Source organism: Neolamprologus multifasciatus, chromosome 17, assembly GCF_963576455.1.
Source record: "Neolamprologus multifasciatus chromosome 17, fNeoMul1.2, whole genome shotgun sequence".
Taxonomy (NCBI): domain Eukaryota; kingdom Metazoa; phylum Chordata; class Actinopteri; order Cichliformes; family Cichlidae; genus Neolamprologus; species Neolamprologus multifasciatus.
In genome coordinates, this window is record NC_140455.1 from 800,043 (window position 1) to 816,109 (window position 16,067).

The 16,067-nt window shown below is 39.7% G+C and overlaps 1 protein-coding gene across 2 annotated transcripts; it reads right to left on the reverse strand.

Moving 5' to 3' along the window:
- Positions 1-258: 258 nt before the first annotated feature.
- Positions 259-15,783, reverse strand: LOC146498639 (uncharacterized). Of its 2 annotated transcripts, XM_085138758.1 has the most exons (5): positions 13,716-15,783; positions 12,290-12,400; positions 12,101-12,169; positions 1,227-1,322; positions 259-676 (listed from the first exon to the last, which is right to left on the reverse strand). In XM_085138758.1, exons 1-5 carry the CDS (start codon positions 13,776-13,778, stop codon positions 587-589), a joined length of 429 nt encoding a protein of 142 aa, XP_084994884.1. In that variant the 5' UTR covers positions 13,779-15,783; the 3' UTR covers positions 259-586. The 2 variants fall into 2 exon arrangements, with proteins under 2 accessions (XP_084994884.1, XP_084994883.1); XM_085138757.1 differs by having other exon boundaries at positions 259-1,322.
- Between the last annotated feature and the right edge of the window lie 284 nt (positions 15,784-16,067).

The window sequence follows — 16,067 nt, forward strand, 5'->3', positions numbered from 1 at the left end:
TTGGGAACAGTCAAATATTATGTGAGCACAAGTTGCTGCACAGGCTCCCAAACTCGCCCTTCCTTAATCAGCCTTCGGTCGTGTCTGCTGTATTAAAATAAGACGTCTAACATTTGCATCATGTCTGGTTGCCTGATGGCTGGTTTGAACTTTCTGAAGAGAAACAGAACTCGATGCTGACAATCTATTTCTTGGATATCCTGTGAAGAATTTTAGAGACATTTTGACTGTTAGTGCCCCCCCCCCCCCCCCCCCCCTCAAAAAAAAGTCACACCAGACAAACAGCCAGCTGATTTGCAACAGCAAGGAGAATGCATGCTTCATTTAGGCAAGATCACAATGTAACCAGTTCTTTGTTACAGTGTATTAAGATTTTTATCTTAATTAGATTTTTTAACACTTGAGGAAAAGAACAGCAATCTCTGGTATAATCCCCAAGAAGCACTGTCAGATACAATAACTAACTTTAAAAGATTAAAGCAGTTCATTCAGTATGTGACTGTTAAATTTATATTTGCATTAGAATGCTATGTTCTGGCCACTGAAGCAGCGGTCCAGCCTTCTTCTTGATTATCCTTTAATGCATCTACATCCTGGTGAGGAGTTGATTGACTGCCTGGCTGCTTGGTGCACCCTCCTCTCCAGACTCCTCTTCCATCACCTTCTTCTGGAACTCCTGCATGAAAAAAAAAAGACTCAGAGTTTTTGAACATTAAACACTTACACATTTGATGATTGCTAGGTGCACAATATGTGTGTAGACAGCAATGGCATAAACCTGACCAGCATAGGAAAAAAAAAAACCCTGATAGTAATATTTGACTGAAAAACAGATCAATGATCTTTTGGCACCAGAATGAATGACATAATGACAAACTCATGAATATCGCTTCAAAGCTACTCACTAGTCTCTTTATCCAGCACCTGATCAATGACCCTAAATTGTAACTGCTCTGTAACTTGATGACTTCGTCCATGACCGCTCAGTGTCTCATAAACTCCATGTCCTTTATTATAAAAAAAGAAAAAAAAAAAGCTTTTCTGTGTTGCTGGAGCAGTGAAACTCTAGAAGCTTTGCGGCTGCTTAGGCTGTCGCTTTGTGGTGTTGAATCTCGTATGGTTAATGTGAATTTCAGCACAGCAACCACATCAAACAACAGCAGGTGCGTGTTTTTCACATCAACAGTTGGTAATGAGATATGGGTGTGTTTGCCTGTCATCCTCACCCTGAATCTGCGCAGCCTTGCCAGTCTGTCTTGCAGAGTCTTCTCCTGGCTGGAGGTCAGCTCTGCTACATGAGTGCGCCACTGCTGCTCTTTCTCCTGAAAGACCAAAATGCAGTTTTAAGAAGACTATATATAAAAGATGGACACATTTGTCTCAGCTGCTGGTTTTGTGAAATCCCTTCATTCCTTTTGAAATCGGATGTTAAGAACAGGAGGTGGTTCTTACTGGGGAAACAAGTACATGGAATAATACTGCATGGTAACAAATTGTCAAACTCATTGTGGGCCACATACAGGCTGCTTTGATATTAAGTGTAACTCTCCATTCTGCCAGTGTAAAGAATCTGAACTGAACCCTGCTTACAAGCAATATTCCATGTAGAGTAGTCCAGCAGCAGGCACTGCCTTTTTATACTCCATTTGTCTTAATCAGCCTGCCATTAGTTTCCATGTGGCTGAAAAATGAGTTTAACTACATCGGTAGTTTCATAATTACAACAGTAACACGTCTGCTGACGGTTAATGTTTCAACACAAAGCCCCTCTGACTGATCCTCACAATGACACTCCACAATCATCAAAACTTGGCAAATTGCTCCCACGAACTTGTCAGTGGAGTTGAGACGGAAAATAATCAACTCAATTTGTCAACTTGTCAGTGATCGCCAGTCTGAGCAAATTTGCACCAAGCGTGCTTCCCCATATCCCTCTCCATAATCATTCAAAGGCCTTTAAAGAAAGAATGTCTTGGTTGTTTGTCTGGAAGTGTGTGTGTGTGTGTGTGTGTGTTCGCATTGACTGTGTAACTGCTTTCACCTTCACTCCATATGTGTCAGCGAGTCTTCCTCTTGAAACTGACTGACATTAGAGCAAATGGCTCCCTCGCTCACATCGACTTCCTCTAAACATTACGGCTCCCCAGACCCACACACAGCATGACGGGAACGCTAATTAATGACAGGCGCTGTTCATTGAGCGCAACTCGCATCGGCCTTCTCTCTCACACACATGTGTGTAAATCCTACTTAAAAATACACACAAACACACTGCAGGAAATTGGATCCAAAAGATTCAACAAGAGATTCAAATTCGAGGTCAGGAACACACCCACCAGCAGACCCAGAACTTTTCATCACACACACACAAACACGCCTACTTAAGGCTCTGCGGTGCAAGCCCAGCAGAATGTATGTACTGTTATATCACAGTACCAGGGGAACTTTAGCCATCAAAATAATCCTACAGAGCCTCAAAATATTATGGAGGATTACGTGAGAATGATTGTGTGTGTTTTCTGTTTTTCTGTCTTCTGAACTGGTTTTTCTTAGATTTTTTGGATGGATGTATAAGCAAGTACTGGATGTACTTGCTTATATAAAGAATTACAGGCGGACACGTGGATGTAACCTCCAGGTCTGTGAAGTAAAACTTCACATGGCCCTGCTGCTCACAGGCTTTACAACCTCTTACATACTTTGAGTTTATGGTCTCAATAACTTTTAAAGTGTCATTCCAATTAAAGTGAAACTTTATAACAGAGCAGTTAAACATAAGGGCCAGAATCAGCCTGGCAAACACTCTAATTTGTTCCACCGGATGGATGGTTTTGGAAAATGTAAAGGCAGGTCTAGATTTTGGATGTTTAACCCTGTAACGACAACTATATCGCATTTGATACATACATAACAAAACAGGAAAAACACAGTTTTTCAGACCTCTACTAAATACATTCACCCTGAAAAAATGAAATAAATTGCAATATACATGTTTAAGCAATAAATTTCCAGCTGTGACTTTTAGTACTAGTAGTAGTAGTAGTAGTAGTACTAGTTTTTAGTTGAATTAACCTTTTAAAGTCTGAACTATGAAATAATTGCCAGAAAATTTAGATTTTGGAGAAAAGGAGTGTTTGGTAAACTTTCTGATAATGTCTTTAATTAAAACGAATTTGCATATATAAGTTTAAATGTGAGAGTGAGAAAATGTACCATTTTAAGAAAAATATTAGCTCATTTTGAATTAGATGGCAACAACACAGTTTGGAACAGCTTAGACGAGGCCATGTTTATCATTATGCAGCATCCCTCTTCTTTTTACAACAGTCTGTAAAACATTTGGAAACTACAGAGACCAGTTGCTGTATTTTTGAGAGCACAGTGTTGTCCCACTATTGTCTGATGTAGGATTCTAGTTGCTCAATGGTCCCAGTGCTTCATTGCTGTGTTTTCTGCTCCATGATGCGTCAGATGTTTTAAGGTGGTGAAAGGTCTGGACTGCAGACAGGCCAGTTCAGCGCCTGGACTCTACCTCAAAGCCGTGCTGTGTTAATAGCTGCAGTGTGTGGTTTAGTGTTCTCTTGCTGAAATATGAAAGGCCTTCCCTGAAAAGAAAAAAACATCAACAGGATGGGAGCATGTGTTCTAAAAACTATATATTGCTGTTGCTGTTCCAAATGTGCAAGCTGACAGCTCTATAGGTACTAATATAGCCACATACAATCAGAGATGAAGGCTTTTTAAAATGAAACTCCTCTTTCAAATCATCTAACTACAGATATGTCTGTGAAGGTTCTCAGTCATCCAGGTCATCGTAGTCAAAGGAGCTTGCAAAGAAAAGTGTCTGGACTTCTTTAAGTTACTTGAAGACGTTTCACCTCTCATCCGAGAAGCTTCTTCAGTTCTAAGGTCAAATGGTGGAGAGTCCCAGATATAAACCTAGAGGGAGCATCCCCCCACAGAGGGACAAAAGGACCTCCTGATGATCCTCTAATTGCCTGAGCCAAGGTGTGAAACTGGAAGCTTCTCGGATGAGAGGTGAAACGTCTTCAAGCAACTTAAAGAAGTCCAGACACTTTTCTTTGCAAGCTCCTTTGACCATCTAACTACAGAACAGTTTTCCCACTTTGCCTCTGTCCATTTTAAATGAGCTTTAACCTGCGTTTGTGGATGGTGCAGTGAACTGTGTTCACAAACAATGATTTCTGGAAGTGATCCTGGGCCTATGCTGCGATTTCCAAGACAGAAAAAATGCAGTGCTGCCTGAGAGCTTGAAGACCACAAGCATCCAAAATCAACTGTCACTGCCACTGTCTCCAAACCACATCACAGCAGGTCCACCATCCTCTAAATGTGCCCATTTACTCTTGCTCCTTCTGTCATAGTTATCCAGATTCTCCAAATCTTTTAATGACATCAAGTACTGGAGATGATGAAAATTTTATTTTAAACCCTGCCTCTCAAAAAGACTCTTTTTATACTGAGTCATGTTACTGACCTGTTGCCAATTAACTTTTATTTCCCCCAGCTTTTTTGATATGTATTATTGCGATCAGATTCAAAATTTGCTAATAATTTTTTTCAAAAATTTAATATTTTCTTAGTTTAAACATTTAATATTTTTTTCTTTTGTACTGAGAATAAAGAAATGGATCTAGATTTTCAAATCCTTTCATTCTTTTTTTTAAAAAGTTTTTTAAATTTAGTTACATTTTGTTTTACATGGTGTGCCAACATTTTGTCAATTGAGGTCGTAGTTCCTAATTAACCTTCATCTTGGCTCTAGTTAAATGTGTCCTGAAAGCAGTCAAAGTGCAGCTAATGAACACATAGTACAAAGATGTACGTAGTATGAAATTTAAAGTTGCTAACTGCAATTCAAAGGCTGGAATCAAGTTTTGATCGCTGCACAGTCCTGTCTGTTTTCTGTGTAATGTTCACTCAAGACTGAGTCACAGCAGCTTTTGTTAGTAATCACTAATGATTTGGAAAAAGTTACAGAAATATGTAAACAAATGTGCGTTCTCTCTCTTTCTGTTTTTAGCAGTTTACATGCCCCCCCCCCCCCCCTTGTGCAGATGACACTAGATGACAGAAGGTCATAATTATTGTATTTCACAATAAAGTTATATAAGCATTTTAATCTGCACTACATGTGTGAAACACACCAAAGTTTGGATGTCAACTATAAAAGAACAAATATTTGGAGGAAGGTCACACTTGGTTAACGTTGGTCTGTCATCTCACAGAAGACTGGAGATGCTATAAGCCATTAAAGAAACTAAATAAAAACGTACTCCCACAGGATGCTGCGGGAACTGAAAGGTGAAGAAAGGTGAACTCCATCACTAACAGAACTAACGTGCAGACATTGTTTGTATTAAAAACCCAAAGGAATGGCTTTCAACACATATAGGGGGAGTTAACAGTAAATATGAGCTAATAGACTGCATACAGCTATCATTAGTTAATTACTAAGTACTGAGAGTGAGACCCTCACCACACGAAAATCTCCTCTTTTCAGTTGAATTCAGTTTTATTTATACAGCGCAAAATCACAACAGTCGCCTCAAGGCGCTTTATACTGTAAGGGGTAAACTTTGTGTTCAGATAAACTTCAGGTTGACAACTTCGGCGATAAACAAAACATCACTATTGACAAAGGCTCTCAGCAAATTCTATTGGTTCCAGGAGTTTTCAATGCGTCCTATTGCTAGTTAATATTTTAGCTTCTCAATCTAAAAACTAGGAAACTCTGAAGAAGTCAGAAGTCTGTCTATCCAGTTTGCTTCAAGAAGGAAAGATGCCAGACACATGTTGACGTGTCTTTGAAGGTCAGCTCTGTGTTGTCCGTTAGAATTAGAGATATAAAAGGATGCCGTAGCTGACCTGTTTTTATGCTGCACCCTATAACTTTTTCCAGGTTGTCAAAGGAATGGGGGGAAGAGGAAAAATGCACATTCCTCAATAGATGGTTCTGAAGGTCAATGTGATAATAATGTTATATAGAACTATAAAATAAGTAAGTTAAAGTGCTGAAGCCTGTTGTAGTTTATAAAACTAAATGTTTTTTCTGTGAGATTTCAGTTGCTTGTTCGGTTTGTCGGACAGCAGAATGCCTCCTAACCATTAAGGATTCTGGCTAATGAAGTGTCACCTGGTAGCAATCAGGATGGTACCTGTCCTATTTAATGTGAAGGACAAGATGTAGATGATCTCCATTTTGCCTCATCTTATTAGAGAAAACAGCAGCTTTCCTAGTTCTGGTTGATGTACAGCATGATCTGTAACATGAACAATATGCATGCAGCAATGAACTATGCTAAGGTTTTCAGAATTTTCACTACAGATTCATAATTTGTATGTGTGTGGTGTTTTTTAAGGACTTTTAATGCAGCGCCAAAGTTGAGCAGCACAAAAGAATCTAATGTAGCCAGTAGTACAGTACTACCACTGTAACTGCCTCCATGTTAGTGATGGGATTTCCGGCTCTTTTTAGAGATCCGGCTCTTTCGGCTCGGCTCACTAAAAAGAGCCGGCTCTTTCGGCTCCGAACCGGCTCTTCAGGTTGTTTTGTTGCTTTAATTATTTAATCATTAACAATAATGTAAAATTATGCAGAAAAGGAATTACTAATGTAAAAAAAGTGGTTTTATTTATATATGTTTATATATGGCCCCTAGAGACAAAGCACGTACAAACTCTAAAGCATATATAAACTCCAAAAAGCACGTACACACTCCAAAACACATTTCTAGTGTTTACTGAACTTCCAAAACAGAGCTACCCAGATCACTTAAATTACACAATTGAAAACATGTGTGTATTGTTTGTGTATTTATAGACAAGCACTCATATTTATTCAAATAATTTAAAAAAAAAGTTCATTTACCTGTTACTACCACACACCAAATCCGGTTGTTGATACTTCCTGGCTTGTGTAGCCACTAGGTAACAAAAGCTCAACACTGCGCCCTAGAAACCTGGAGCACTTCTGTTGTCTTTTGTACGTGTTTTGGAGTTTGTACATGTTTTGGAGTTTGTACGTGCTTCTGAGTTTTTACGTGTTTTGGAGTTTTTATGCGTTTTGGAGTTTGTACATGCTTAGGAGTTTGTACGTGTTTTGGAGTTTGTACGTGCTTTGTCTCTAAGGTCCACCATAAATATACTTTATTTATTCACTCCACATAAAATGTAATAAATAAATCATATAATACAAAAAACAACTATTTACATTTTAAACTTTTAACTATTTAAATTTTCAGCTTTTTCCTTTTAAACAAATTTAACGTGAAACAACACAAAACACTGCAAACCACAACACAATTAAATATAAATTAAAATATTAAAACAAAAAGAAGATGCACATTCTCTGTCATATGGGCCTGCATGATTTCTGAATCCTTTATCATCTGCAACTGAAAATAGCGGATGATTACTATACCTTTCTAATGTGACGTTGTTGTCCCTCGCTCTCTTTCTCTCTGGCTCTGTTCCTGTGCTACTGCGAGTGTAACTAACGCCCCTCCCCCCTCTGGCCAGCGCAAAGTACAGGCCGCGCGTGCGGAGTTTAGCGGAAAAAAGGGCGAGAGAGAGGGTGAGAGAAAGAAAAAAAAAAACCCCTCACGGCTCCCAATAAGGAGCCGGCTCGCGTCGTTCACTTCAAAGAGGCGGCTCTAAGAGCCATTTCGTTCGCGAACGACCCATCACTACTCCATGTCTCTGAACCAAAGGCCTTTGATTTAGGTGATGTCAGATGCTTATGTAAGACTTAAAAAATGTTCTTTTTTCTTGCAATCACCAGTGTTGGGGAGTAACGGAATACATGTACCGCCGTTACGTATTTAAAATACAAAATATGAGTAACTGTATTCCGTTACAGTTACCATTTAAAAAGGTGGTATTTAGAATACAGTTACTTTGTTGAAATAAATGGATTACACGGCGGTACTTCCCTGTTTCATATTGTGGCAGGTCAGGACTGTTTGGGTTTTGTTTGACAGCTACGTTCTGTTGTTCCAGGCGGCAGCGTTACGGTTGCCATGGTTACAGGGTGACGCTCTCTCTGCGTGTTTCCTGGGTGAGAGAGCCAGTGTTGCCAACTTAGCAACTTTGTCGCTATATTTAGCGAGTTTTCAGACCCCCTTAGCGACTCTTTTTCTAAAAAGCGACTAGCGACAAATCTGGCGACTTTTTCTGGTGTTATTGGAGACTTATTTATGACGACTTTTTGACGTGAAAACGCGTATCGCTCTTACTCTCAACAAGCAGCGGTGCTGCCGTGGGCGCCTCACCCGTGCCAAAACGCTCACGGGCGGAGGATAGTCCTCCCCCAGCTGCTATCAGGGCAGGTGATGTTCACACCTGTGCGTCCAACCGGCAAATGAATCGCGCATGAGCAAAGCCTCTGCTCCCGCACTGACTGTAACGCAGTCAGTTCTTTTACTGTTATGCTGTTTTGTGGATCACATGGTTTAAAACTACTTATAAACACACACACTCTCACACACAAAGTAACTCCACCAGAGTGCCAATTTCGGGTCACTTTTGCCGGTCCAGGCCCGGATAAAGGAGCAGGGTTGGAATTGTGACATTAAAAAAACCAATAATTTAATTTGTAGTTCTAAATAAATTCTAAATGCATTTAGGACGTTTTTTACTCACTTTATGTCTCTTCCACGACGTTATTTCTCTCTCCAACAACGTAGGTTACAATTACATTAGCATGACAAATTATGCAAATTAGGTGATGACGTCATTTGGCGACTTCTAGCGACTTTTAGGACAGCTAATAGCGATTTTCCTTACTAAGGAGTTGGCAACACTGGAGAGAGCGCCTTTTTGTCGTTGTTGTGCTAAGCTAATAGGCAGAATGCTACAGGTATAGCTCTAAAGAATGTAGCATCATAGGCAGTGTAGTCCGTGCTGCAGGGAGAATGGACTGCCATACACGTTATGTGTCTGTGAGCGAGGGAGGGAGAAAAAGGAAAAGTACGAGCTGTCATCGAGCAAAAACGGGAGCTGGAAGCATGTAAATATAATAATAACCACTGCAGCCAAGAAGAGAGCCTGATGAGCCCAGTTGTAAGTAAGCTATTAAAACTCGACTGTACACCGTGTTCGTGTTTTCCTCCAAAAACAATAAGTTCTGTTGGAGCAGCCTTTCAAAGCCTCTCTCTGTCTCTCGCTAGCAAAGTTGACCCAGACAACAAAGTAAAGCTAGTTTTCGGCTACGAGCCGACACAGAACCCACCGTATTAGCCAGAGGTCCCTTTACTACGGTTCGGAGCCGCGGACCTTCAGTAACAGTAATAAATCACAGCAATAGTACATTCATGTAGTTGTAAACAGCATGATAATATATTAAGTAATCCAAAGTATTCAGAATACGTTACTCTCATTGAGTAACGTAACGGAATACGTTACAGAATACATTTTGGGGCATGTATTCTGTAATCTGTAGTGGAATACATTTTAAAAGTAACCTTCCCAACACTGGCAATCACTATTCAGTGAGTTTGCCTATAATAGTACATAATTTAGCAAAAACAGGCTCTAAACCAAGAACTTTTTGCCCCAACTTCAGAGAACTAATTTGGAAATGCACAATATTGAAGGCAGACAAGTATGCACTTGTCTGCCTTCACACGCATTCACCAATTTCCTTCGGGGCCAACCTTCAGGATCAATAAAGTTTATTGAATTGAATTTGAACTTGAGTGTCATCCCATTTTTAATGCATAGGGTTTAATACCATGTTGGCCCACACTTTGCAGCTATAACAGCTTCAACAGCTTCTTCTGGGAAGGCTTCCACAAGGTTTAGGACTGTGTTCCCATTTCAGAGGTCAGACCTGGCCTGCAGGCTCTGCTCTATTTCATCCCAAAGGTGTTCTGTCTGGTTGAGGTCAGGACTTCTTCTTCACCAAAGGTATAATCATCCATGGAGTTTGCTTTGTGCACCAGTGCACAGTCATGTTGGAACAGGAAGGGACCATCAACAAAACTGCTTCCACAAAGTTGTGAGTCTGGAACTGTCTAAAATGTCTTGGTATGCTAAAGAACTAAGGGGCAGAGCCCAGCTCCTGGAGATAACCTTACACCATAATCCCTCCTTCACTATACATTACACTTGGCACAATGCAGTCAGTAAAAGTACCGTTTTCCTTGCAACCACTAAACCCAGACTCGTTCTTTGGATTCCCAGGAAAGCATGATTCATCACTCCAGAGAAATGCTTTACACCACTACATCTGACACTTTGCATTTTGCTTGGTGATTCAAGTCCTTTTTCAAGGACTTTCAGTTGTCCGAGACGAGGCTGTAAAAATCAGTAAGTCCTGGATGCAGCTGAATTAATTCCTCACGACAAGTTCAATTATGAGGATATTACAACTGGACTTTTTGCACAGGTGGCATCCTATCACAGTACCAATTCGTTTGGAATTCACTGAGCTCCTGAGCGCGCCCCATTTTTTCCACAGATGTTTGTAGAAGCAGTCTGCATGCCCAGATGCTTGATTTTATCAACCTGTGGCCATGGAAGTGATTACCTGAATTCAATGACGTAGATGGGTGAGTGAACGCTTTTGGCAATATAGCTTAGGTTCAAAAGACACCCATCTATTAAGTTTTTCGTTTGGTTATTTTGGTTGAATTCATTGTAATGCACTCACTTAAATCTCCATGTTGACTTGTCAACATTACAACGGTTTGACACATTCCAGTGGTGAGCACGTGTGACATTTTATACAGATTAACCCTTGTTTAATGAAGACTGGAGGTCTGTTTGGGTTCAGGTTGCTTTTCTGCATTGGCTGTATGTTTCTCTGTGCATATGTCAGAGGTCATAAGTCACTGAGTCCATGCACATTTGTGTGTACTTTTGATGTGTGGCTCTGGGTTAAGTTAGGGTTCAGCAGAAAGTACATTCCATACTGCTGTGAGAGTGACTGTCTACTCTATCAGGGTAAATGTTGTCATCAGCTTCCTGTCTTTTTATTTTTTCTGCAGAGAAGCAGAAACACTGACAGCAACAGCAAGCCCTCGTCCCCTGTTGACCTTAACACGCTCTTGTCAAAAATTGGGCAACTGCTCAAAGCGTCCACAGCTGTTTAGTGTATGCTGCATTCCAAGTCCATGAGAGTGTCCATCTGTTTTGGCAAATGTTTATGTGTTGTGTTGTGTTTTGAATAAATCCAACTATCAATGCAAACCACTTTCTTTTGTTTCATACTGCCAAATGTCTATTTCTTTCTTCTACTGCGTATGTGTCTACATGCTCTCCCAAATCGACTGATAAACCCTGGCAGTCTTGACAGAGGGCCAGAATTGTGTTGCCTAGACTGTTAATTCCAGGGAAGTCGATCTGATTTCGCCCTGAGCAACAAAGTGAACCTCAATGGTAGATTAATGCTCATTGATTTGGCGTCACACCACGGCCCGTCTACTTGATAGTTCAGCTTTCTGTTTCCATCAGACTGATTACTACAACCTGGTCTCACGAAAACCCAAGCTTGCCGTCTTAAAATGTGAATAAATGAATCACCTTCACAGTGTGTGTGCCTCATAAGTGAAGGGAATAAAAAAACAAACAAAAAACACTGAGTTCACATTTGGTATTTGCTAATAACTTAATAAGGAAGCTCATTTTCACACAAAACCCTTGAAAAAGCTGTTTAAAAAGTGTTATGGAAAGCATCCTCCCAATCAAGAACATTCAATTATTAAACTCTGAAAGGCTAAAACCAGTCAGTGCCTGGTTTCCAATAAATAGTGCTGATGGCCGGCTTGATCTATCACCGCACCGGTCACATTCAGTTACTATTGCTTGGCTCCTGGGTCCAACCTGTGTGTGTGTGTGTGTGTGTGTGTGTGTGTGTGTGTGTGTGTGTGTGTGTGTGTGTATGTGTGTGTAACAGGCATGTGGTTTCTAAGAAGAAACAAGTACAAGCTGTTGAGCCTAAGCTGCTGTCAGTTAGCACAACCCTTCATGCTGTGCCAAAGGTTGGAAGTGAAGACTGTTTGTTTTGCAGATGTATGGACTTGTAGAGTGTGAACCATCCAGTCATGTGTGTATGTGTGTGCACGCGTCTGCTCACCTTCTTGCTCTCCTCTATTTCTCTGAGTCGTTTTTTTTCCTGCTGCTCCTGCTCTAATCGCCTGCGGACCTAAATCACACAGACACACATACATGCACACACACACAGCACACACACACACATGGATATACATGAAATTTGTGCATCATAAGTGGGGTGTGATATTTGATTTGGTCACACTTGCCATACCCTCTCTTCTTTCCTGTCCCTCCAGTCGTTCCCCAAAGCCGCCGCTCCTTCTGTCCTTTCCGATGTTCTCAGAAATGCATAGTCCTCCTCTTTACACAAACCTCTCATTGACTAGAACCAGAAAAGTGGCTTTTGTGAGTGTCATGAAACAGCGTCAATGCTGGAACACAGGCAATATGGTGAAGTGGCGAAAAAGTAGTTCCTTGGTGGTGTCTGGATATTTTCAGTATTTCAGTATTCAGTATTTATTTCTTACTAGACACTCATTGAAGTTACATTTCTATGTGGCATTCATTCTTACACACACCACACTTTCTGATTCACATAAAGCTTCTGTTCATAGTTTTATGCCACATATGTTACTGTAAGTGCAACACACGTGACGAGATGCTAATGTCCAGTGATGCACGCTAACAATGCTAAATGTTTTTTTTTCTAGAGAACAGGCAAGTAGGTATTTGATTTGGGCAAAATTACCAAATACAAAAATAAATGTATAAAAATTTTTAGAAAATTTTTATAATTCATTTATTTTTGTGTATTTTAATTCACTTTAAGAAGTCATCAGATTTCAGTACATAAGGGTTAACTTACTTGCCTTTGGGAAGAAGCCATAGCATTCAGAGAAAATTTAGGCACAGGGAGAACATGCTAACTACACACACAGAATTGCCATCAATGTTTCAATCCAGGAACCTTCTTGCTGTAATGCCACAGCGTTAACCACTGCCTCACTTTGCTAGCATGCTGCCTGAGTCGGTATGCAGCCATGCATTGGTTTTTCTAACATGTTTTAGCTAATTATGACATGTTGTTTTTCTTGTCTGAGATTATTTTTTTTTTACTTTTTTACACCACTACATTTTCTGGAAGGTCTGAATGGCTTGTAACTTTGTGGTGACTGGTGACTGTTTCCCCCTTGGGCATATTGACAGCAAAAGACATATAAACCTGCAGGCATCACCTACCATGATGCCTGCCTTCCCTGCTTCCTTCATATTCACTGGGTTGAATCCAGGTTTTACAAATGTTCACTTATATAAACTTGAAGCAGTCAAATGTAGGACATTGTCAATATGTAGGACAGCGGGACAAGAGATAAGTGCTGCTTCATAACTAGGTCACCCTTTTACTGGGATCACCAAAAGGTCTCATGCATATAACAATGACACTAAATGACATCTGCTATGACCTCAGCTGCCTCACAACATCTCAACCCAAATGACAAATACACATGTGGAACAAATGCACCGAGGAAATGGAAACTGTTTATTTGATTTACTGTGTTTCTTTTCTTGGCTCTTCTCAGAATTGTTCTACTTTATGTTATCTGAGGATAATTATCTATCTGGTTGGTGAAGAACTATATAAAGAAACTTTCAACCCTACACCCATGAGTCTTCAATCCCAGCAGCATGTAACTTACCTTTGACATGGGAATGCCTTGAAACCTCTTCTCGTGCGTCATCTTAACAGATCTGCAGCTCATGACACACAGATGTTCACATTCTATTAAGTCTCAGTGATGCTTTTATGTCACACATTTAATTTTCTTTCAAAATCTGTGAAAACTTTGTAGCATTTAGAGTTAAATAGCTAATCAGAAATTAGCTCAACTCACCTGTAGGTCAAGAAGAACTGTGTCCTCTCTTTTTACACACTCTTTCGGGTTCAATGTGTTTTGAGATCTTTCTCACCCCGCTCTAATTGCCTCCTCTTCTGCTCAATCTTTTAGAATACCCACAGATGTGTCCTTACTCAGCTCAGAGTCCCAACAGAGAGCTGACGATCGGAGTCATGGACGTTTTTGTACAGTAACAGTGCAACACTTAAATGCTGGTCATTTCCACAGTGCAGTGATAGAATTGCCACTATCCTGCTAATAAAAAGTCAGGAAGCCAAGAAGAGCATAATAAATAGGTGACGCTTTTTAAAAATTAAAGTTCGTGGGTCACTGTACCTTAACCACGATGACACACAGTAAGAATTAAGTAAAAAAAAAAATTACCCTTGTTTTTTTTTTTTTTTTAAAGGTACAGGCACATTTTAGTCTGTATGCTAATCGAAACAAACCAACAGCTTACATCATTTAATTTAACTATTTAATAAAAAATATGAATCTTTGTATCCTCAGGTATAGAAAAGTACCATTTTAATATGCCAACATGGGTCAAAAATAATTGTCAGCATTGTAAATATACAGCTTCATTTGTGTTTGCAGCTGGCATTCTGCTGCTGGGATGAGTAAAGTTCATGATACTCTGTTATTTTAATTAATAGTATTTTCAGCAGGCTGCTAAAAAGGAGCCTGACAGCCACATTAGCTGCTCTTGTGATGGATATGCAGCACTGAGGCTCTGAGTGTTTCCACTGAACACGTTCTACCACAGTGTTGTTACATTGTTGCTGTATCAATTCAGATCAGGAGATGTGACCAAGAGAAGTCAAAGCTGAGTGAAACTTTTCACAGCAGGGATCACTTCCTTTCCAATTTCTCATTCAGATTCAATGAGACAGTGGATTCTGTCTATAAAACACGACAAAGGCATGGATTTCAGTGCAGATATTTTGCATGAAACGGATCGCAGTAGAATGGACTGAAGAATGAAGCCGACACTGATGCGCCTGCATCTCCTAAAACGACCACTTGAGGCTACCTCCAAAGTCATTCTGGGATTAAAATGTTCTCATGAAAAATCTGACCTGCTGTATGACACAAATCATCAACAAGTTTGTGCTTCAGTTTTAACAAGTAAACTTCTGATATTTTATTATTCTGTTACTTAATAAAATCAAACACAATAACAACAACAAAAATAAACATGGTGGTAATGCTTAAAACTATAAAGTCCAGAAACCGTCTTTTATGTACAGTCTGTGCTGCTATATGAACTTTGAACTTTATTTGCCAGGAACTTTCCACAGATAACAAAACAGTGATATACGAATAATAAAGAACTACAAAAACTTCCTGGTAATAGTTCATTAAACCTCTTTTTAGTTTTCTTTAATAATGTCAAATATTTGAATTTCCCTCAAACAACTCAACTTTGAAATGATTTGTACAGCAGCAGAATACAGTTATAGTCTGGTGTCTATGCATCAGAGTTCATCACTCTTTGGTATATGGTATGGAATTGGGGGTTGCTGAACAAAATCCAGCCAAAGGTGGATGACGGGGTGGTGGAGGGGTTGGAATTGCAGGTAACAATGCAAGGCGACGGTGGAACTGACATGTCAGAGGTAGATATTGGTAAGTGCAGGATAAATTGACCACCAAATTGGGGGTTACTATGTAACTCACACCAATGGACTATAGGTTTGAAAACAAAAATTTATTTCTGTGGACCACATGAACAGACTCTTTCTCCTTTTGCTTGTTGCTTTTTCACTGCTCGTCTTTGAGCTTTCTCTTTACCTCCACTGGTAAGGCTGATGGTCATTCTCTCTAATGCTCGTTCTGCCATAGATTATGTCCTCTGTCCTCTGTCCTACAAATATATATATATATATATATATATATATATATATATATATATATATATATATGTATATATATATACACAAATATAACTGAAGCTATAAAAAAGCTTTAAACAAGTTGTTGACCCCAGGAACAAAGTCACAGAGAAAAATCACATAGTAAAAGACCTCTTTTTGTTGTAGTATGCCTGCATGTGAGTCTGAAACCCGCACAGCCTAAATGAAAGCCATGCATGCTTTGTCCTGTTTAAAACATTTGGTTATAATTAACGATAATTGAAAGGCGATGATCCTT